At 43.6% G+C, this 23,738-nt stretch overlaps 2 protein-coding genes across 2 annotated transcripts; both read right to left on the bottom strand.

Moving 5' to 3' along the window:
* Positions 1 to 7,851: 7,851 nt before the first annotated feature.
* LOC136497234 (E3 ubiquitin ligase BIG BROTHER-related-like) lies at positions 7,852 to 13,152 on the bottom strand. The gene is made up of 8 exons (XM_066493024.1): positions 13,022 to 13,152; positions 12,411 to 12,566; positions 11,694 to 11,913; positions 11,541 to 11,605; positions 11,425 to 11,469; positions 11,056 to 11,180; positions 10,713 to 10,821; positions 7,852 to 8,266 (listed from the first exon to the last, which is right to left on the bottom strand). The coding sequence occupies exons 2-8, from the start codon at positions 12,552 to 12,554 to the stop codon at positions 8,231 to 8,233; spliced, it is 744 nt and encodes a 247-aa protein (XP_066349121.1). The 5' UTR covers positions 12,555 to 12,566; positions 13,022 to 13,152; the 3' UTR covers positions 7,852 to 8,230.
* Positions 13,153 to 18,122: 4,970 nt separating this feature from the next.
* LOC136496028 (protein FAR1-RELATED SEQUENCE 5-like) lies at positions 18,123 to 20,530 on the bottom strand. Its single transcript, XM_066491775.1, has 3 exons — positions 18,970 to 20,530; positions 18,432 to 18,884; positions 18,123 to 18,361 (listed from the first exon to the last, which is right to left on the bottom strand). The coding sequence occupies exons 1-3, from the start codon at positions 20,528 to 20,530 to the stop codon at positions 18,123 to 18,125; spliced, it is 2,253 nt and encodes a 750-aa protein (XP_066347872.1).
* Positions 20,531 to 23,738: the final 3,208 nt, after the last annotated feature.

Here is a 23,738-nt window from a genome sequence, read left to right as displayed (position 1 = left end):
ACTAATAAAAAAAAACTAATTATATAGCTCGTCTAGAAAACTGCGAGACGAATTTATTAAGCCTAATTAATCCATCATTAGCGCATGTTGGTTACTGTAGCACTTATGGCTAATAATGGACTAATTAGTCTTAAAACATTCGTCTCGCGATTTCCAACCAAACTGTGTAATTAGTTTTTTTCGTCTATATTTAATACTCCATGCATGTGCCGCAATATTCGATGTGATAGTTTGGGGTGAAAATTTTTAGAACTAAACCAGACCTAAGATGAGTAGCAGCGGTCAGCGAGGTGCGCGGCGACGGCGATGGAGATCCGGGCAGGAGTTGGGGGACCAAGGTGTGACCGCACAGTCGGTTTGGCCTTTGGCGTCGCCTGGATTTAGTGTGTCGTTATGTCTCTGGTATCTCGCTTCGCAAGGCTAACTTCAACAATAACACCCAAAATATAAGGCTTATTCGTCCTTTGATAGTGCTATAGGTAAAAAGTTTAATACATATTTCTCATCTTCTCCAACAACCAGACCTAAAAGAGAATCTTTTCTGCAAATGAGTTTCCACTAGAGAGGATGCTCATATTTAGGTTGTGTCTCTCAAGCAACCTAAAATAGGTCTCATGTATATGTACTCTATTGAAGGCTGATTTTGGATCTCTTGCTATCTATTTTTGATTTGGGTGCTCATATGGATTACTTGTTGGAGACCGTCTAAGATGGTTTGTATGTACAGTGCCCAAAGTGTGCCGGCAAAATAATACTAGTATCATGGATAATCCTATAAAGAAATAATTATATCATGAAAAATCCATTGCAGATAAGTTGGTATGCAATCGTACTCCATACAAGTAGTGTCCTGTTCGTTTGACTGATAAGTCATGGCTAAAAGTACTGTTGGTTGATTTGTTGTGAGAGAAAAATATTATTCATTGACTAAAAAATACGGTTTATAAGCAAGCGAACAATGTGTAGGTAAGATGTCCATTCTGTACTCTTCAAGAACAACATTTACAAACAATGATTTAGCCTCTAGCTGGCAATATCACAGCATTTCACTCCTCAATAAATCTGTCGCTCTTACTGTTCTAGTATGACGTGGGCCTGGAGACAGAGCTAGAAAAGCGTTTTTCCCCTTTTAGAAGGAGAGCCAGCAGTACAGACTTTGTGAAAATTTTAGTTAAATTCTGTACAGGAGAGGTCTTGCCCCCCATCTCCGCCACTACGTGGGCCAAACGGCCAACTATACCCCACGTTTTGAAACAAAACATTGCACTGTATCATAAACTCGCTCCGGGCTTAGCGACAAAGCAACAAAGAAAAAACATAACACGGTAGAGATGCAGATGGCCGTAGACATACCGGAAGGACCGGCTCCCGGACGTCTGGACGTGTGTCTGGATGTAGCTCCCACGTGTTATTCCGCACCACATCCCATCCAGCATCAATGTCCCGCATGCAGACGCCACACCGCGCCCCTGCATCCATCCCGTGCCTATCCCTAGGCTCCACGGCGGCGTCCGTAGCAGCAGCAGGGCAGGATGACCCGTCACCGAGCCATTGCAAGATGTGCTTTCCAGGGTTACTTTCGAAATATCTAGATAAAACACTTGCAGCATACGGCTGAAACAGAGGAAACACTTGAAATATATGCTTGAACATATACGTGTATAGATATAGCAACATATGCAACATCGAGATCTACTTTTACAACATCCAGATGAACCACTTGCAACATAGGTCTGAAACATCTAAAACACTTGAAACATACGCTTAAAACATGTGTATAGAGCCATAGTAACATATGCAACATCCAGATGAAATATTTGTAATATGCGTCTCAAAAACTTGAAACATAGACCTGTAACATGCATATATTGTCATTGCAACATATGCAACATTGCAGGTCTACTCTGAAACACTTGAAACACAACGTCGCCGGCGACCATAGTTTTACCTGGTGTGGAACTGCGGTAACCAACAAACTCGGGCCACAGAGACATCGAGAGCAATGATTGGTGACCTCCTCCTGATGGCGCTGGGTAGTGGTGGCGTAGTGCACACCGTGGCTACGACAGTCAGGGTGGATGGGGCGCGACAGGGGACGCCCCGCGTTGTGCGGGATGGGGCGCAGTGCGGTGAAAGATTGGGACGGGCACAACGCGAGATGGGCCGCACGGAGCATGGTTGCGATGACAAGGCAGTGTGGGATGGTGGACGGTGCGTCACGAGTGCGGCGTGCAGATTGCGCGGTGGACGCGGCCGCTACAGGCGGACGGCGCAGTGAAAGCGGTTGCTGCGGTCGGGAGTGGGGAAATATTCGCAGGAGATAGATGAGGGCATGTTTGGAACGCAGGAATTTCACAGGAATCACACATGAATTTCACAGAAATCAGTTCAATTTCACAGAAAAAACATAAAAATGGGGAAAAAAAATCCCGCATTCTAAACAGGCCCTGAGTTGGGGAGACCACAAACCTGTTGCCTATTGCGCCCAATCGCTGCGCAGGAAACGGGTCGTCCGGATGGACACGCAACGGATGCACTCATCAGAGCATTTACGTAGACATAAATGCACAATTACCCAAAACTCAAAAACGCGGGCACAAAAACTACTTCTATAAATAAACGCTTTTAAAGGCTAAAAAAATCGAGCCATAAGACAAACAGGGCCTTAGCACGGATTATAAGTTAACAGATTTTGAGACTAACAAAAAAATATTATAGTACCTACTGTCGATGGGCATGTAGCATCACAACACTGTCGTTTCATAGTTTAACGCATAACAAAAGTCACAGTAATGGAAATTCCTGGATAGGACCAAGGTATCCACGTCGATCGGCATGTCTGCCAGGATAACTCATCAACTGCACTTTCTTTCAACAGCAAAGCTGCCCTTTTGCAATCAGAGGGGCCAAAACCACCCAAGATCTCGTCCGTCAGAGAAAGAAGAGCCCGAAAGCGAGACGCCCCTGATTGCCCGAGATTGGATTCTAAAATATCACTGCTCGCGTCGTTATCAACAGTTCAACAACACACAGAGGAGATGTTGCGCGTTTCGATTCATCTGCAGGAGCAGCACTGCAGATTAGCGACGAGGTCCAGTCCAGGGGTTTTGAATCTGGAAGGATCGGCTCCGATCCAGTCAGCGAGGCGCCTCTGCTCTGCTCGCTCGGGCGTCCATATATGTTCTATTGAGTTAGTGCGTTAGAAATTTCACGACTCAGATGAAGCGGATCATAATTAGCTTTTTTCTATGAAGTGAATGTATTTAATAAAGTAGATAAAAAATTAAATAACCATACATGCAAGGACAATATATAGCCTGTTCGGTTGGCTGGTTCGTATCGTTGCTGGTTCGTGAAGAAGTACTACCGACTGGTTTGTGTGAGAGAAAAATATTGTTCCAGCTGAAAATTTACGATCGTTTACGACAAGCCACAGCCAAACGAACAGGCTGTATAAACTGTAGGTGTACTTCGCATGTAAAAAATTACTACGGTAGGGGGATTTACATCACTGTGCTTTTCACGTGTCCTTTACATAAAAAAGTTACTATGACAGGAGGAATTTACGTCAGATGCGCCTTCTCCTTTTACATTAATGAATTTACTATCAATAGATATTAGACAGTAAATTTCCATGCATGCACGAGTGCCTTCTTAAGCTATCCAGAAATTCACTCAGTAAATTTGAAATATCTGGACATCTTCACCTGTGCAGGGTGGGTCGAAAGCAGTTGGACACATTTAATGCCTCTCCTCCATGCTACCATCAGATAAAAACAAGTTGGGCAGGTGGACAGATTTAATGTCTCTCCTCCTTACCATCAGATAAAAATAATTCACCGACCATGCATGAACATTTGTACTTACACATGCATCCATGCATCTAAGAGACGGCTTAGGTTGTGTGCACGTTGCTCCTGAGGTGGTCGGTGATTGAGGTTGGTCACCATTAATATGGCTACCATACTTGCATCTGCACCCATGCATGCAGAGGCGTTCGTTCTTTCTCGAACGCTTGCCTATATAAACATGTGCTATCCATTGCTTCATCGCACCCCTTCCAGCCCTCCCAGTGTCTCCATGTGTCTTCCTTATAGTTCATATACGAGGAATCAGTAGCTATGGCCATAAATATGAAGGCACTCCGTCAAGGCGGCCTCAGAGAGTGTCCACGTAGCCTTTATTATCTCCTCCATATATGATTTATTTCTAGCAGTCCAGATGACAGCTCCCCTAGCTTAGCGCCACACATATCGTCCACCTCAAGAGTCTGGCAAGCATGCTCTATCACGTAGCCTCTATTATCTCCTCCATATATGATTTATTCTACTCAAGGCATTTATTCTACCAACCAAGAAAGTATTGACACTATACTTGGACGCATGCAAACTTGAAACAGGCACACACGCATGCATTAGCACATACATTTAATTCCCACTAGCTCATGTCTTTGTCTTTCGAGTAACATCTCATGTGTGGCTGTGTCATTTGAGTAGTAATTTCGATGGCTGCATCGACATACATGATAATAAGTAATACTCCGTATGTGTTAAACCATGTGTGCCCAATTAAGTTAACTCTAGCTCTCATTATTTGTTATGATAGTTACGGTAATGTGTATGGGTGATTGGTCCATTAGTATAGATACTCTACCTTTTTTAGTGTATGGTGTAGTTACTCTACCGTTTTTTAGCGTAGTCACTTTACCTTTTTTTGAAAGGTAATTACTGTACTTTAGTATAACCAGTGCATTAGGAATTTGGATTAGTTGATTCAATGCCAACGAAGTCTCTTTAGCAGATTAATCTTACTTGCTCCTTGTATAAGGCATGTTATTGATTTCGTTCTTTGCGTTAATACATGATGTTTTGGACTGTTGTACGCTTGGTTAACTTAATTAACCAAACCTCATTTGTATGGCCGCAGTGATTAAAGGCATGCATGCATACTTGAGTGAGAGTGTGCATATGCATGCAGTCGCATGTGCATGTGCATGCATGCACGCCTGCTGAAAACAGATGCTCATTATTGCAGCGAAGTGAGTACTCCCTCCTCGGTACTCAAAAATAAAGTCGTTTTGGACAAGTATAGGGTCTGGGAATATAAATCATGAATAACTTTTAAGTTGTTGAGTTTAGAAATGTGAAAGCCATATAAATAGATTTGTCTTGAAAAATACTTTCATAGAAATATACATATATCACTTTTTGATAAATATTTTTTATAAAAACAAGGAGTCAAAGTAATACTTTGGAGACCGTGTCGCTGTCAAAAACAACTTTATTTTTTTTAGTATGGAGGGAGTAGTTGAGACTGCTAGCATTAATGAGCTTCTTGCACCCAGCAATTGCAATAGAGTGAAGTGTCTGTTGCACCTAGATATAGATAATTTTTTACCCATACAATGATGGTAAGAGAGACAAATTTGTTCATAGAAAAAAAACTAATTGAATAAAATATGCCATAAGTCCACAGCGAAGTGTGGGTATGACAAATTTGTTCGTATAAATATGTCATAATTACGTCATCCGCCGCGAAGCGCGGGCACTAAGGGGCTAGTCAGGGCGGTGGCACGCCACATGCGGCAAGTGGCTTGTTCTCCACCGGATCACGACGACACTGTCGGTCATCGCCACGGGAGTTGAGCTGATAAGTGATGAGGATGGAGCAGCGTACACGCGTTCGTGTGCGGCCGCATGCGTCCGTCGACCGGCTGCCATGCATACAAATGTTTGGTGCCAACTTCTCTTCGAACTGAGTTTTCTTATCTTTCGGATAAGTCTCGGCTCATTTTTGTGCTATTGAGTTCATGTTTAATCAGAAAATGGCCATGTTTTATCAGAGCATCTCCAGGAATTTGATAAAACAACTTCCTATCTTAATTTTTTTTAGCAAAAAGAAAAAAGTCTTCTCCAACAGTTTATTAAAAGAGCTTCTTAAAAATAAAAACTTGTCAAATATCCTTCTCAGCTTAGAGATTTCCAAAGTCAAGAGAACTTCCTATCCCTCCCGTGAACCTGTTTTCACGGTACTTCTCGCGCGAGAGTTTGTTTTTGCCGCGAGATATATTGTTGGTGTGATGTGTTCCTCCTCTGCCCTTTGGTCCGGCCGCCACTGGTATGTACCTACCTCCATCGCCGCCGCCCAGTGCTTGCCTCCGCCGGTGTTTATTGATCCCTGGTTGGAAGGCATGGCCTGCTGCCTCCACGTGTGCATGGCCTGCTATCTTCACGTGTGCTCACCACTTGGCCGGAAGGCATGGCGCTGGCCACGTCTTGCCGGCCGTACGCAGCTGGCCGAGCCAAACGTTGGGATCGAATCGGTGCTCGCGTCAGGGCGGTGCTGAGAGTAGATGCAATTTTCTTTATGAACAACACAATAAACCAAAGAATAATTAAATGTGGGTCCTACTATAATTTTTAGAAAGTTATAAGCAGAGACTGTTGGAGAAGGACAGAAATTAAGGTTGTTATTTCTTTTGTTAACTTGCTAAATTGATTAGTTTAGCAAATAAAATTATATCAAACTCCTGGAGATGGTCTGCCCATTGTCATCCCGTCATTTAGTTATTATTGTATATATAAGCATTTTTGGGCAGCTAATTCTTATGCTTGGAAAGGAATGCAAGTGCGAGTGTTTAGGCAGAGAATTTGAGAAAGGCATCTCTCTCTTCCTCCCCTCCACGTTTCGCATCGACGATACCACAGGGCCCCATATGCTGGTCTCACCAATCATGTGTGACCACGCAGCCTAGGCCCGTGGGCGTGGATCCGAGTCAGCACCAGGGGACCCGTCCCCTTTGGGCCTGTGGCAGCCCTGTCCAGTGTCCACTTCCGGGTCATGGCTTCATTATATTTAACATTCCCTCTGCCCGACCATTCAAATGGACTTCGGTTGGAGGTGTTGGTTAGTTGGATAGTCATGGCTAATTCTATTTTTAGCTCTAAACTAGAACAATTTTTACGGCTTAAGAAATGAAATGATTTTATCCGTCACCTCTCTAATCCTCTTAAACAGAATAGATAAGTAGTGTGATTCGATGATCGTATCAAAATCCATGCGATATCCTTGTGATAAAACGAGTACTCATCCTCGAACCTAAGTTGGATTTCTTTTTTTTTTCTCTAGATTTTTAATTGGGCTTCTCTATTTGGATTTGGATCTTGATCCATCATCACCTGTTAGTCTAGTTTGTTAAGCAAACCCAAGTTTCACAAAATCTTGCTATCAGTCACCACTTAAACTTCCATACGCCACCTACTACTGCATTCCTTAGAAACAATATTGGCTGCACATGAATGATGAAATTAGCAGGATCTGAGGGCCACACTTGGACAATGACTCGAGAGTCTATCTACAATCCAGCAGTCGCCATGACAGTTTGTCAAGAGCAGCGTCAGGATTGTCTCAATAAACTGACGACCAAACAAAGCTAACTACAATAAGCTTCGTACTTGGCTCAATTTCCGTTGTGCATGGTAAGGCGTCAGTTACGTCATTAGGTTCGTTGCACCAACTTTCAGATGAGCGTGACGCGCGTGGTTTCGTGGCGTGCTTTCTGTCTCCTGAAGTATTATAAAAGAAGCATTGCCTTGTAACGTAGCGTAGAAACACACAAGTTTGTCCATGCATGGGCTGCTTGCTCATGGAACACCATCATTTTCAAATCATATACTGACCCATAAGTTTGAATTCCATCCATGAACCTGAAACCATCCTATTGTGGAACGACCGATCTTACTGAAGAAGATAAATTGCTACTGCAGCCATAACATAGTCCAAAATGGTTGGCTGTGAGGAAATCAGACCATTCCAACATTCTGACCATTTGCTAAACACAATGGCTGCTACTTTTTAAAAACCATCAGTGCCTAAATTTCCATATTTGTCACTGTTTTAATACAAGTTGCAACATTCCAGACAGTATGCTAAAAGAACTGGAGCCAAGTACTGAAATGAACGACCAATATACATGATATAGGAGATGATAAAAAGGACTAGTGTGTGGCACCAAGTCTGAATGTCCCAAAGTTAAAAAAGCAGAGATCTTATTGCATTTGCTCGAGATATCACTAATTTGGTCGTGCTATGATCCTTGAGCAATGCGGTGCATTAGTGCATTACCTGCCAGCAACAGTGCAGCATGCTTATACAAATAATGCACATCTACGCAGTACTTCAGACAGTTTCTGGAGCTGGCCATCAAACGAATCTGCACTGTTTGATTTTACTAGCTGAAAACCTCCTTATTGCAAACAGGGCATACCTGCAGCGTCATGCATGCCACTGAAGGCTTAGCAGAGACCATGCTTTCTCAGGATAAGAAGTGAAAAATTATTAACATGGTTGCAAATTTGAAAATGCAGAAGCAGAAACATTTGGTCTGAAAATGCCAGGGGTTTGAGGTGCTGAGTTTCAATTGAAAAAATTACCAAATGATCAACCTATATAGCCATAAAGAACGCCTAAATGCCTAATATAGTTGCGACACTCACCCCTATGAATGTACGTATGCGCACCTACCCTCATGAAAATCTGTCAGAGCCTAGCAGGGGAACGGGCTCTAGGCATCGGCAGCTAGGGTTTGGGGGACTAGAGTCGTCAGCACAGGGGGGAGAGAGAGAGGCACAGGGGAAGAGGACCGAGGCTTAGAAGGGAGAGGAGGGGATAGAAGGCCCTTGCCCTATTCTACTCTTGCTTAAGATTGAAAGGTTACATCGCCCTTGTATTTATAGTCCTGGGAGACTTAGCCCCTAAGCAATCTAATCTTGTCCTCCAAGCAAGTAGATCCTATCCTCCCGGATCTGGATGTCGGCGGCGCAGCGGGAGGCCGCCCCTCCGCTGGTCGCGCCCCCCTCCGGGTGGCGCAGTCAGCCCAGACCTAGACAGCCTGGGCCCCCTTCTGGGCCCTCTCCTGGGCCCTCCATTAGACGTATGACATCTCTTCCCCCTTCTCCTGGCAGCGCGTCCTCGCGCTGCGGCTTTGCTTGATCGTTGATAAGGCTTTGAGGAAGACGGCTGCTCCAACTCCTTTGTACGTGATCTCCGGAGTGGGGATCTCTGGTTGAGGTGGATCTGCTATTGGCTGAGAATTGTCGGTGCGAGCGAAGAACTCGTCAAACATCGTCTTCCAACGATTGGTCATGTTGTGGATGTCAAGGTCCTCCTTGGAACGTGCATGCTCGTTGTTGCTCAGGCGAGCGTCGTTGTCCATCAACTTGGTGGCGAGGCCGCTGCAGGGAAGGCTAGCGGCGACGCTGCTTGTTGCATGGTCGCTGCGGGGTGCAGCGGGCAACAAGGGTGCGACGGCGTCGGGCAGCAGCAGGCTGCTGCTGGTGTTGCCGGCGAAGAACTTGTCGCCCAGTTTCGCCAATTGATTATGATGTTGTGGGCATTGTTCCAGATAGTGTCTATGTCGATGATCTTGGCGGTGGTGGCCATCGGATTGATCTGGTCTCCGGATACCAGTGTCAGAGCCCGGCAGGGGAAGGGGCTCTAGGCTGTGGCAGCTAGGGTTTGGGGGACTAGAGTCGTCGGCACAGGGGAGAGAGAGAGAGGCGCAGGGGAAGAGGACCAAGGCTTAGAAGGGAGAGGAGGGGATAGAAGGCCCTTGGCCTATTCTACTCTTGCTTAAGATTGAAAGGTTACATCGCCCTTGTATTTATACTCCTGGGAGACTTAGCCTCTAAGCAATCTAATCTTGTCCTCCAAGCAAGCAGATCCTATCCTCCCGGATCTGGATGTCGGCGGCGTGGCGGGAGGCCGCCCCTCCGCTGGTCGCGCCCCCGTCCTGGTGGCGTGGTCAGCCCAGACCTAGACAGCTTGGCCCCCCTTCTGGGCCCTCCATTAGACGAATGACAAAATCTGATTCTGTAAAAAAGATTACTTAGCTATTATGCCTCTTAGTCTTTGGTATGTGGACCGTTCAAATACTGTGAAACGAAGGTGTAACTTGTAAGATTTCTACATCACGTTTAACCTCGGGTGATTGCTCAAGATATATACTACAGTTGGCAAGCAAATTTGATGTGCAATACAAAAACGATGACATGTTACGAGACACGGTAGCTTTCATACTCCTAAATCCTAATAGGAAAGTTATATGGTGCCCTCGTTAGTTAAAATGCCATGTTGCAATGTTTCAAAAATCATTTATGTAGTACACCTAAAGTTAAGTGTAGCCACAACAATTTACTAGTTTAAAATTCATCTTTGATGTTGAGATTAAAAAAAAAACAGAAGTGTCACTGTCAGCACATGATGAACAGTGCCAGGTTGACTGCTTGTCTATTTTGTTTCTTGACATCTAGGACGAATTTCAAACTGAATTGTTGCGGCTATACTAAACTTTATGTGTACACAACTACAAATACATGATTTTTGTGATGTTTTTTGAAACATTGCAACATAGTATTTTAGCTAACGAGGGCACCAAATCTGCCCTCATCCTAATAAATAATTCCAACACAAGTAAACTGATCAGGAACCACAGGAACTACAACAATTCCTAGAAGGATGGAAGTTGTACCACCAACCTATGTACTACTCCCTTTATCCCAAATTATAGGTCATTTTGGTTGTTCTAGATACATAGCTTTTGTTATGCATTTATATATACGCTATGTATCTAGAGAAGCCAAAACGACCTATAGTTTGGAACGGAGGGAGACATACTAAAAAAAAGCTAAAGACTAGGTGTCTAGGTAACTTACCTTATTGATCTGTAACCATTTAGCGACACAAGCTTGATGGTACTGATGTCCACAGGGCAATTTAGTAAGCCTATCTCGGTTCTTGTATGCCATACAGCAGATCACACATCTGCATAAGTACAAAAGAGTGAGTGGCAAAATGGTTTGTTACTTAAAAGCATAAGTTAATACAGTACAAACATAGATAAACACCTGGTAGCAGTGTCATAGGATGCAACAAACAACTAGAAAACATATTCTTCAAACCTTATAACTAATCAGTATTGCCACTGCACTTCCAAACATAAAAAATGTTGAGCAAGAAAATGGAAAATTAAATATCCTAATCAGCTTAAAAACGTACTCATCATGTTTTTCCTTTCTTGAGAATATTCCAATTTTGTAAGTTGAAGTTGGCAAGAGTGCTATGACACTTTCAGGCAGCCCTTTGCTTTCGGTACCAATGGCTTCCCCTAACTGTTGCAGTTCCTGAAATCAAATGAAATAAATGAAAAGAAAATCCCATTTCTTTAATACTCGGCAACACATATCTCTATAATGCCGATAGCCACAAGGTGGCAATAAAATAGAATATGCTCCTAACAAAACATATCGGTTATCAGAACCAAAAGCTACCTGGCACATGCCACTTATAGAAGCATAGCTAAAAAAAAAAAAAAAAAAAAAAAAAAAAAAAAAAAAAAAAAGAGGGGAGGAGACAAAACAAACACACCTCATAAGTCATAGTATCTGGATCAATCCCATCCTCCTCCACTACCTGTACATTGGTAATTGGCAATAAATGGAAGTGTGTATTGATTGTCCAAAATACTTGCCAGAAATGTATACCTGAGGAGGTCTACTTGCAGAATTATTGCCTCTATCAAACGCTGAAGATGATGTTGGCTTTCTTCCTGTAAAGGTATTTGAGACAACAGATTAGCACTTAATCTGGGAAACAAATTGACTCCGACACCAAAGAATATAGAGTATGCAACTAACCATTATTGTCATTAAGTGAAGTGTTGGCTAGTTTGCCCTCCATTTCTTGCAACTCTCTAGCTAAAGCTTCATCAACTGCTAGTTGCAACTCATAGTTTACATCCCCAGATGATTTTTGTTCATTTGATGTCCGATCACGGCCATAGCTACAACTTGGAGTCGAATGAGTTCTAGATGAACCGCTACCATTACTTCCTTGAATTAATTGATACAATATTTCCTGAAGAGGGTGGATGAACAGGCAAGTTAATTTAAGGTCATATTTGTCAAAATGATGCTGAACGGTTGCAGTACAAAGGATAACAATGGTCATAAGCAGCACATAGCAAAAGGTAAGAATACACTGTCATGAATTTCATGAAAATGGTATTCTGTAGATTCTAATTTTTAGCCCAGAACTCAAATTTCCAAGCATACCGCCCTAGTGAAACAGAAATTTATGAATTGTCTATCTTACACATGACAAAGCTGTGTGAATAAATATTATCAGCAAAACAGTAATAATTATTTTATAACTTCTCAACCAGCCCATTATGGATCTAGGACTCAATACCGTACCAATGTAATCAGTGCTTAGGATCAATTCCTCAAAAAAAACATTAATGAACAATTTTGACTAAGTTTCTTTAGTCTTCCCACCGTATCAGAAGCGCACATATGGGGAACACATGGCCATTGCACAACCTATTAAAAAGACCACAGGAAACGGTACCCAACCTGATCTTGAAGAACTTGGGCAAGATCGTCGTCGTCATCAAAGAAGCACCCACCGTAATTCTCTTCAATGGCATACGGTAGAGGGGCACTCATATAACCAACATACACTTTCTTCTTTCCAGTTTTGTTGCCTAGCAGATACATGCTCACAAGCACCTAAAAAGGAAGTTCACAGAATATCACTTCATCAGGTTCCATGTAAATGCACCACACTACAACTACAATAACACACAATGTCAATTTCAGACTATGAGCACACAACTGATGAGCTAAGCTGCTAAGGCCACAACTAATCAAGATCCTTTTCCAATCCTCCAATCAGGGGCCCAAAGGACCAACACTAAACATGATTATCCTACGCTAACATACAGATTCATCTCCCATGAAAAAACAGATCAACCTCTTCCTGTCATAAAAAAAACAGACTGATCACTTCCAGCAATCTATGCCCCAATTCCTCTGATGCACACCAGAAAACCTCCCGAGTCGCTACAAGCCATAGATAAAGCAGCTCCCAGCCTCGCACCCATCTCATTCCCGGCACATTTTGAGCGCAGACATATTGAATAAACGAATCTGCCGGAACTTAGGAAGCGGAGGAGGAAGCTAACCTCGTGCGCAGGCCGGGGAGATCGCTGCGCAGATCGGATAGATTTGGCGAAGCTGGAAAGCCAGAAGGGGGCGAGTGAGGACTGAGGAAGGAAGCGCGGCCACCGCTTTGCCTGGAAATTGGAATGGCCGCCTCGCCACCATTGCCGTCGCGTAATCACGGTCTTGGTGGACCGTCCCCACCCAGCGTCAGCCCAGTGGTGGCGTGCGGGCGCCGGGCCCACGGTAATGAGTAGCCTAGACCCACCTGTCAGAGCGTTGGTGTCGTCGCCGGCCGGCCGATGGCCCAGATGGGTGATGTCCGCCACGTTGCGCCTTTTTGTGCCGGCCCAGACGGTGGTGATAGTGATACGAAGGCGTCTCTATGCAGATGCTCGAATCTGGCTGGATGGCATGCGGACATGCGAGCGAGTTTACCCGCAGACCTATAAATAAGCCTAGTTTTGTGAATTACTGTATGTAACACTTCAAAAATTAGATCTTTTTTTGGACTTATAGGTAAATCTGTTAGTATTCCTACCACTATCTATGATGATTTGGATAGCGCTAATGCTCCACCACGGGCATTCGTTCTGCGTCAGTTAATCCGGACGTGGCTAGCTAGGCTGTAGATCGGCCCACCAGCCTTCTCCCCTCATCGACATACACAGTTTCTTAAAAAAAAATTAAAAGAGAGCGACATCTTATCTTTCCATTTGCATCGGCTCCACCGCACCGCCCATCCTTCGGTCGAGTAGGAACGAGCTCTGCTAGCGCCCGCGTCCAGACGAGCGTCGCCGCCGTCCACATATGCACCCAGTGTTGAGCGTCGTCGCTAGCCGCGTACGCACAAGCTCCACTGGTCGCGCTGCGCGCGCCCGCCCATGGTGAAGGAGACCGCTACCGCTTCCACCACGGGGGCTAGACGCTTGGTCGACGGCCAAGAAGACCTCTGCCTCCACCTGCCTAGCTCGCTGTGGCCGGGTGTGAAGCTCGTCCACGTGTAGCTCACGGCAGCCCACGCGAAGCTCGTCCATGCACATCTCGCTCGCACCCGCCTACCTAGTCCGCCATGGTCAGGGCGAAACTCGCCCGCGTGTAGCCTGCGGCGGCCAGGATAGAACTCCACACACTGACGAGGATCCATTCTCCCAAGCAGCAAGAACATATTGCGCTAATACTACATGTTGCAAGCATCTATTTCAAGTGTTTTAAATGTTTCAGAGGTATGTTGCAAGTGTTTTATATCGATGTTGCAAAAGTAGATCGAGATGTTGCACATGTTGCAATGGTGTTTTCAAGTCTATGTCCCAAATGTTCATCTGTTTCAGACGTATGTTGCAAGTATTTCATTTGGATGTTGCAAAAGTAGATCTGGATGTTGCATATGCATGCATGTTGCAAGCGTATGTTTTAAGTGTTTCATGTGTTTCATACGTATGTTGCAAGTGTTTTATCTAGATGTTGCATATGTTTTGCAATGACTGCAAACATATTTTTCTGGTATTTCATACGTATGTTGCAAGTGCTTTAATTGTTTCGGACATATATTGTAAGTGTTTCATCTAGATATTGCAAAATAGATCTTAGTGTTGCACATGATGCAGTGGAACCCATCTACAGCAGCCGTCTGCTGCAGTTATTGGGCTCGTCTAACATGCGCGTTGGTGTGGAGGGGCACCACGGTGTGGGCGCGAGGCGTGAAGCGACACGGACCCCATACGAAGCGTGGACGTCTGAAGGCTACCTCTGTCCGACGTCCGGACGCCGGACGTTCCCACAGCCATACGAGGCGTCATGCCGGTGCATTAATAAATGGACGTTGGTTAATCTTGTTTTTATGCAATGAGGTGAAATGATATCTCTAAAAGTACACTTTTCTTTTCTCACAAAAAACACACTTTTATTTGAGTCCCCAAAAATGAAATAACAAAAGAGAAAACATAAAACATAGGGGGAAAAAAGCTTATCTCACTTACTTTGTGATAAAGCCTGTCCACCCAGCTTTGCACGGATGCTTGCATAATATTTTCCGTTAATTATTATTTTAAGGCTACACGATGTGCTCGGCGACAATAAGGAGCCTAAGGTGACTTGAAGGACATTTGAATATTTTGTGGATCCTTGCATGGCCCGGTAAGGTAAGAACCTGTGTGCTTGGATCCTTGCCGGCCCTCCCCTTGCCTAGCCCGACAAGAAGCTAGAATAGTGAACGGTGTTTGGATCACTCGTTGATTGCTTTGTTACCCGTGAAAGCAAGGATTTCCTTCGCTAGCACAGACGAGAAAGGGGCGAAGCAACCGAGCAATTTCGATATTTGACTACTCGGTGCTCGTGCTTTTAAAAAGGCATGATCTTCGCTAGGCCAAATAAGCCGACCTAGGAAAAAGTCTACAGCGAAATATTTCATATTCCATCGTTAAAAGAAGTCTCAACAATAATGTCAACAAAAAACCATAAACCTTAACTATTAAATAGTAAAAGGAGTGGCTTTTATACAGCAACGGAGGCAGCGGTGGGGCTAGGGGGCTCTAGCCCCCCTACCAATCCTGAGCACGTGGAGCCCCCCTAAGTCCTCCTTTAAAATTTTATGCATATATGTATTAGGTAGGAGGGGCTAAGGTTAAGAGAAGATAAAAAAAAGCCCCTATTCTTTTGTTCAGCTCCTCCTAAATTTTTTTCTGGCTTTGTCACTGCTTTTATGTGAAGTCGAGCTCCTACCACTAAACTATACACGCACATTCTAAAATCTTATATTTTTGAAGAAAAATGAAAGAGAGTTTGAAGTAAACGTGAGGCATTTACGAGCTTGCTCGGCTGCCCTTCTTCTCTGTTTGTTTCCTTCTTGATGAAAAACAGCAAATGCAAGAGCCATGGTGCATCTCTGTTCGGCCCATACGTATTCGGCCTAGTGCATCTCTGTTCGCAGGCCATGCATGCGGGGTCATTACGGAATGCAGCAGACAGCCCAGCCCGCAATTAGTAGCGTACGCAAGTAATGGGCTGCCGAGCTCGCCCGCAGCTACGTCGCTCCCTTAACCGTATCAGATACAGATTCAGACATTCCAGTTTCCAGAGCACTCATTCGCAATCACGGAACAAGAGAAGAGGGGGGGCCGGGAAAGGCACACGTTGGCCGTCGACGGTCGGCCGCATGCGGCGGAGCAATCTGGGTAATAGGCTAATAGCCAATTGGGCCGAAATGTCCTCTTTGTGGATTTTTGTTCTTTGCGGGGCCCTGAAGCTACGTGCAAGCTCCGTTCCGTCGTAAGCGGGCAAGAAATGTCCGCTAGCCTTTCAGATTGGAGGTGCATATAAACTTTTGAAGAAGCGTATTTGGACGACCGGTTTCACTGTATCTGCCTTATTTATTATATGCCTGGTTTAAGCTTTATTCGTCAGCCAGGCCCTGCCCAGTAACTACAGGATGGAGTACAAGGTCTATAGTCATTCGCATACGCTAGACGGATTACATGCATCCATTCACACGAGCAAATAAACAACATCTCAGTATTTTTCTAAAGTATAATCTCACTTAATCTCCATACTCAGCTTTGTGCGACGTGCGCCGGGCTGGGCGCGTCAGTGGCGATCCTCGCTGAGCATTCGTGCGTTTTCCCTCTGGTCAGACTTGGGGAGCTTCGCGCTTGCCTTGATGCACGAAATGTGTCCTCTAGAGAAGAGAGGAAGGCCGGCGTAATCAATGTGCAGAGTTGGTTGCCTCGTCATTCGCAAGTCAAAACGTGACCACAATAGGGGAAAAAAATTGGGTGCACCCCGGGCACACCGAGCTGCTCGTGCTCTCCCCAGCCAGATACACGCCACGTGCACAGCTCCTTCATCGTACGGCAACGCGAAATAATCCTCCGACGGCAGCCAAACAACATGACGGCTCGGCTCATGGAACCTCATCGGCTCAGCTTGTTCGTTCCCATCCCAATTCCCAATCCTGGGGTGGCGCGGCCAACCCATGGGCACGCTCCCCAGTGGCGTGGCCAACACAAGGGCAGAGCTCCTCGGCGGCGCGGCCAGCACAGGGGCGCTCTCCCTCGTGGTGCGGCCAGCTCAGGGGCGCTCTCCCGCAGATGCCGACGTCGCCCGTACTCACGGCCAGCGCTGCAAGCGACCTCGCCATCCGTCGTTGCCCGCCCGTACACGGCTGAGTCCTTCGTTCCTAGAGCGTGCTTGCCTTCCGCCTGCGACCTGACCGGCGCCTTCTACGTGCGCAGATCCGTCGTCGCCGTCGCCTTCGCCTATTCCGGCGCTCTTGCCGTCGCCTGAGCCTCTGCCGGCTGAGGATATGGGTGTTCAGGTAAGCTGAAGAATCTGAATCTGAAATGGGCAGATTATACTTGATTGATTGATATGGGTGTCATTGTTTCAGCACAGCAGAGCATTCAGGATGTTCCCGTCGTTCTTGGCCGGGGAACCATTGTCCAAGTCCTGAAGGCTCCTGAGGTCATGTCTACCTGATGATGTCTACTAGCTACACGCTATAGTCTAAAAAAATGTAAAAGATGGATGAGAAAGTGATGTGGGGAGCATTCGCTGGTAGAAAATAACTTGTTGATAGGCGTGCAGTTCATGTAGGTGCTGCAGCGTGATACATTTGACAAATGGTTGAAGAATTTATTTCTTAAAGACGTTTTGGCCACTGTATTTGCAGCTTGGAGCAAGTCCATGGCTGGGACAAGAAGCCTGTGCACTGAATCGATGCATCAGGCTCTGAACAGCCACTCAAGCTGAAGTTCTCTCAAGCTGAAGTTCTCACTAGCTCAGATCGATTGTACTCATACAAAAAGTGGTCTGTGCGTCGATTTAGTACTAATATATCCCTAGGGCTTTGAATGTAGATGAATGTAGATGTTTGGATAGGACCGACAGATTGTCAACAATTGTATCAGTATATAGTTCATTGATACTTGTAAAATGTAAAATGTGATTTTTATCTGAAATATATTTGGATGTTTTGAAATCAGCAGTAGAATGGATGTCTTAATAATCTCATAGATTCTCTGAAATGCATTGTTGTAAACAGGCTCCTATTGAGAGCAAAGTGTGTAAGGCTCCTATCTGAGCAAAAGAGACTTCCTAACAGCAAAAGAGCAAAGTTACATAGATTTATTATTCTTGCACTCCATCAAAATGTAACTTCCTAACAGTTGTTTGCAGTGTAGCATCTTGATCAACTCCGATTAAGAGACATGTGTATCCTCCTAGTATGTATGGAGCAGCCATTGCAGAAGGATCAGCAAGTAAACTGAATTGTGGCATTGTGGAAGTAGCATATCCAGCTTGCACGAAAGGAGCATCCATGGCTGAAGATGGCCCTTCTTCTACATCGTTATTTTCCAGATTTTCACCTACAATGAAGCATATATATGATAATACAATATGATAATACAATATTTAAAACAGTGGGCAGATCAATACCTTTTTTCTGACCACCCTTCTTCTTCTTCCCTGCCTTCTTTTCAACAGCATTTTTAAAACGTGTATTCTTTGGTCCCTTTATTACTTCAGGAATTCTAAAAGATATTACTCCATTTAATGGTTGCTTGACATTTTCATTTGGAATTGGAGGAACCTCATTAGATTTTTCATGCATCTCACTTAGATAAGTATCTGCTTCCAGGTTCAAGTTATGTATGGCTTTCTGCAATTTATCAAGAAGTTCTTTTGACCGAGAACACTTCAATGCAAGAGATGTGGCCTGTCGAGATATAAGTGCTGCATGTGTTTTCAAATCTCTCGTCTTAGTTACTTGTTTCTCAATATAAAATCCACTTTTGGCATAGTTGGTCCATCTAGGCAGGATATATTGCGATGGCAAATTGTATACTCCATTTGTATTGAAGACTCTAAGAGCATGCTTACACAATAAACCTGTACGATGTATGGTAGTTTCCAATTTAAACAACCCATATTACAGCTTACAATGTATAAATTGAAATGTAAATAGTATACATACCTATGGATTCAAACCTCCGACAAGAGCATCTAATGGTGGAATCTTCAGTGTTCAATACTACTGTTGCTCCACGGTCAGACTGCATATACTTAACAAAGAATGTTTTGTTTGTCCCCGCAGCTTCCAGGAAATCACAAGACAATGTAAACTGCCTCTTAAATTCTTCCTCAAACTCCGAATATATTCTCCTAGTATATGAATCAGATGCAGTAATCAACATAGGCAGATTTGGACTGTATGTAACTGGGCTCTTTCGGCGTGACTGAAAATCAGCATCCAACTCATTTGCACGGAGACTAACCGCAACCTTCTCACATTCTACAAGGAGTTCCGAAAGACCAAGTCTCCTACGAAATCGTTTCTTGAAAACATTATTCATACCTTCACTCCTCTGGGTCGAGTTCATGTCTGCTGTAAAAGAGTCACGATATACTGCAGCCCATTTTGCCCTCAAATCATACAGGTTTGCCATCCAAGAGTTATTCCCAAGATTGTATTTAGCCAACAATTCATGCCATTTCTCTATGAAGTAAGCCTCTGACCTGTCTTCGTACACACAATTTTTGAAATCTGTTAGTAACTTGTTACCTTTCTTATCCGACTCATGAATTACATGACTAAGATGTTTAGCAGCATTTAAGCAAATATGCCATAAACAAAGACGGTGGCTTGTATTTGAGAATACATAAGCAAGCGCCCCTGCCATAGCCGCGTCTTGATCTGTAAAAATTGTGCTAGGGTGCTGTCCTGACATTGCCGTTAGAAAGGTTTCAAAAAGCCAAACAAATGATTCAATAGTTTCATTAAATAGAAGTGCACACCCAAAAATTATTGTTTGCTTGTGATGGTTGCAGCCAAGAATCGGAGCAAAAGGCATTTCAAACTTATTAGTTTTAAAGGTGGTGTCAAATGTCACAGCATCACCAAAGCATTTGTAATCCATGATAGACTGACCATCTGCCCAAAAGAAATTTGCTATACGACCATCTTCCTTGTCTACCTGAAATGCATAAAAAAATGTAGGATCCTCTAACTGTTTATTTCTCAGATATTCAGATAGTGTTTGTGCATCATTGGCTTCTAAGTACTGTGTGCGCTCGCGACCAATCTCATTATTGCAATCCATCTTAGCAAATGGTACATTCTCTTCCCCTCCATAAAACTCCTTCATGAACTCATAAACTTGTGCTGGCTTCATTCCAGCTTCCCGGATTTGCCCAATTAATTTCCTGTCGGCCTCTATAACCTGTCGTTGGGACCTCAGCTTGTGTGCCTTATTTGGACTAGCAAGATAATGATTGTGCTGTTCTACGACCTTTTGCACCGTCCAAATCCCATCTTTGGAGATACTAAACTGAACACGAGCTTCACAACCCGTCCTTGTAATGTCCTTTTCTGATGACTCATTTTTTCGATGTCCTTCGCTACTGCAAACTATGTATTTCTGACTTATACTACCATCTTGGCGACGCTTCATCTTGCTTTTTCTAACACTAAACCCAACCTTGCCGGCATAGGTGTTGTACATGTCATAAGCCTTTTCCTCAGATTCAAATGTCATTCCAACTACAGGAGCGATGAAATTTTGCCCAGCTCTATGAACCACCTCCTATACATATAGATTTTCAATTAAAGGTGTACTAAAAATAAACAAAATATCATATATCCTGTACATATATATTATGTAACTTTATTAATTATTTTTGTACCTCATGAGGTCCTTCAATCTCCACTGATCCAGATGTTTGTGAAATGGTGCCGATGGTCTCTACTTCCATGGCAATTGACATGGTGTTCTGTGAAATATGGACACTATATGTCAGAAATCAAACAACATAGAAGAAAAGGCACAAAGATCTAATCAGATAACTGACCTGTGATAGTCGTTGTTCTTCTTCAAGATGACCACCACCAATAGCATCAATTCCTAGTGCACGTGAATCCTCCATGACTGAAGAAGATGGCATCAGGTCTTCTAGGGCTCCAACGCTTGCCATGGTGGCTGCTGGTTCATCCATGGAATCGGCAACGACGGTGGTGACGTGGAACCGCCGCACTGGTCTAGGGATCAAGGCACGATCAATTGGGGCGTCTTGACGGCGATGGCGTGCAACCGCCGCACGGTCTAGGGTTACAGGCACATCAATCGCTGCGTTTTGTATTCCAGCTGAGCCGGATAAGGTAGACGAGCCGAGTTGCGTTTCTGTTTTAGCCGCCGTCGGAGCGTTATTTCGCGATGCCGTACGATGCAAGGCCTGTGCACGTGGCGTGTATCTGGCTGGGGAGAGCACGAGCAGCTCGGTGTGCCCGGGGTGCACCCAATTTTTTTCCACAATAGGAGCACCGTAGCACAGCAAGGATTCCAATTTCCGAGAGCTCCATGCTCCAATCTGCCGGCCTGCACTGCCACTATCGGTCACACGGCATCATGGGACCGGGAGACGCAATCAGGCAGTTGTGCACCGCAGCAGCAGCAGCAAAAATGGCTGCTCGTCGTTCTTGCCTCGTGCCGGATGAGCTAGGCAGCGAAAAGGGTAAAATTAATACTCCATTCTCTTCTATAAGACACGGCTTGACATGACATGCTCTTTAAATTACACGTACTTTGATCACCTATTTATTTTATTTTATATTATTTATATTTATAAACTTCTGATAACTTGATAGTAGATTTAATTACAAATCTAACCATATCAAGTTTGTGTTATAATAACTAAAAATTATTGGCAAAATTATTGGTCAAAGATTTTTAATGTTTGGATCTTGATATGCACATGCGCCTTATAAAAGAAAATGGAGGTAGTATGCACTTTGTCAATAGACAGACTTCATGTTCCAATTGGATAACTTAGATGCAAACTTAAGAAGTTACCTTAAATTTTATCTTTCATATACTTTAAATTTAGATATAAACTTAAGAAGTAATACCAAATATGGCTATTTATATATAAATTTAGGTGGGTATTTTAAATTATCTTTCATAATAAATTAATGATAGAGATAGGTAATTTAAATGTAATTTTAGGGGTTATTTGAAATTATCTTTCATAATGATAGAGATGAGTATTGTTTAAAAAATATAGTAGATTTAATGGTTACTATTACAGATAATGATTAGGTTAGTCGGAGGATAGTTTCATGGGGTTATTTGAAAGTGTTTGACCACTTGAGAAGCGAGAATGACACTTATGGGATGGAGGGAGTACACTTTGTCAATAGCTCCGATTAAATAATTTAGATGCAAACTTAAAGAATTACTTTAAATTATTCTTTTTCATATAACATCAAATATGACTATTTATATATAAATTAGCAAACGTGTCCGTACGTTACAACGAAACCCCAATACATATATGAATCAAACATTCAAACTCTGTAATCATCGCTAGATGCGAGTTGTTCTAGCTTGTATGAGCGCGGGTAATGAGTCTGGGTCACATACGAGATATGTAGGCCGCAACTCAATACGTATCGGAATCGGACCTTGTATTTCTAATGGCTAGACGCGAGTTTTCTCAACTCTCCACTACCAGTTAGTTAGAAGGAGGTGGCGAATAATGGGTGGAGAGAAATTTTGGCTCTTTAATATTAGTTATAGATATAAATATATATCAGATCTGAGCATTTTGTGGGTCAGGCTAGGTTTGGGCTAGGCCGAAAAAAGGCCGGTTATTTCGGGCCAAAAAAATCCCACCATGACCGAAAAAGGCAACAGGTCGGGCCTAATTTTTCGGGTCGGGCTCGGGCTAGGCCCGGGCGGGCCACCCGCGCATTTTACAATGTAAAATAGCAAAAAAAAATAGTGTTTTGGGCTAGGTTCAGGCCAAGAAAATTTTTTCTGTGCAGCGGGACCTATGCCCAGGCCCTGTCCAGTATGGTTCGTGGGCGGGCTAAAACCCGCCGGGCTCGGGTCGGGCTCAATTTGCTCAGGTACAATATAGATATAGATATAGATATAGATATAGATATAGATATAGATATATGTGAGTATTTTAAATTATCTTTCATAATAGAGATGAGTATTGTTTAAAAAATAGAGTAGATTTGATGGTTTTTATTAGTGATAATGATTAGAGTCCACTAAATTAAAGATCGGATGTTTTTTATTCCTATATATGGGATTTTTTATGACTTACCTTGTTTACTAAACGCGTCTTGTGCTAGTAGTTAGATGGGAGGCGTGCACGTGCTTTCTTTCACAGGACCAAGATGCAGTAACAACCGTGTTTCATCTCATTGCCCTGTGGTGGCATGGTCATCATGAGCATCGAATCAATGAGTACTCCCTACAACCCTGAAAGAATATATTTTTAGACTGAAAATTTGTCTATGAATAAATCAACTTCTAAGCCCTCATCAGTCATCACCCATCAGATCCATTTATTTTCTCGGAGTTTCCAGCGATCAACGTACTCATTTATCCTTGATGCTCCAATAGTTGATGTAGTAGGTGCAACAATATTTAATATATTATTGGAAACACTAAAGCTTATTATTTCAACTTCTCGGTAGGTGGTGAATATAGTTAAAGTTAAGAAGATTAATAAGAGGTAGCAAGAACTTTTCTCTTGTTTGTTAATTTGTCCTATAAACTTGTTAGAAATCTATTCTTTTAGGAACTGAGGGAGTATCTTACTAGAACGCTGCTGAACGAAGACTTTGGTAACTGGTGTGCACAATCAGTACCGGAAAAGACCATGAGCATGTTCGCTTGCTCGTAAACGATCGTAAATTTCCAGCCGGGAATAGTGTTTTTCTCTCACACCAAA

This window comes from Miscanthus floridulus, chromosome 12 (assembly GCF_019320115.1).
Source record: "Miscanthus floridulus cultivar M001 chromosome 12, ASM1932011v1, whole genome shotgun sequence".
NCBI classification, from domain to species: Eukaryota; Viridiplantae; Streptophyta; class Magnoliopsida; order Poales; family Poaceae; genus Miscanthus; species Miscanthus floridulus.
The sequence above is the reverse complement of the archived record's forward strand: the minus strand, read 5'-3'. Positions and strand labels throughout refer to the sequence as shown.

Coding starts and splice junctions, on each gene's coding strand:
- LOC136497234 (XM_066493024.1), bottom strand. CDS start 12,554: ATGTATCTGCTAGGCAACAAAACTGGAAAGAAGAAAGTGTATGTTGGT. Junction 11,606..11,693: donor TTCACTTAATGACAATAATG/GTTAGTTGCATA, acceptor ATACCTTTACAG/GAAGAAAGCCAACATCATCT. Junction 8,267..10,712: donor AATGGTTACAGATCAATAAG/GTAAGTTACCTA, acceptor ATGACGCTGCAG/GTATGCCCTGTTTGCAATAA.
- LOC136496028 (XM_066491775.1), bottom strand. CDS start 20,530: ATGACATTTGAATCTGAGGAAAAGGCTTATGACATGTACAACACCTAT. Junction 18,885..18,969: donor TCGGAGGTTTGAATCCATAG/GTATGTATACTA, acceptor TACATCGTACAG/GTTTATTGTGTAAGCATGCT. Junction 18,362..18,431: donor GAAGGGTGGTCAGAAAAAAG/GTATTGATCTGC, acceptor GCTTCATTGTAG/GTGAAAATCTGGAAAATAAC.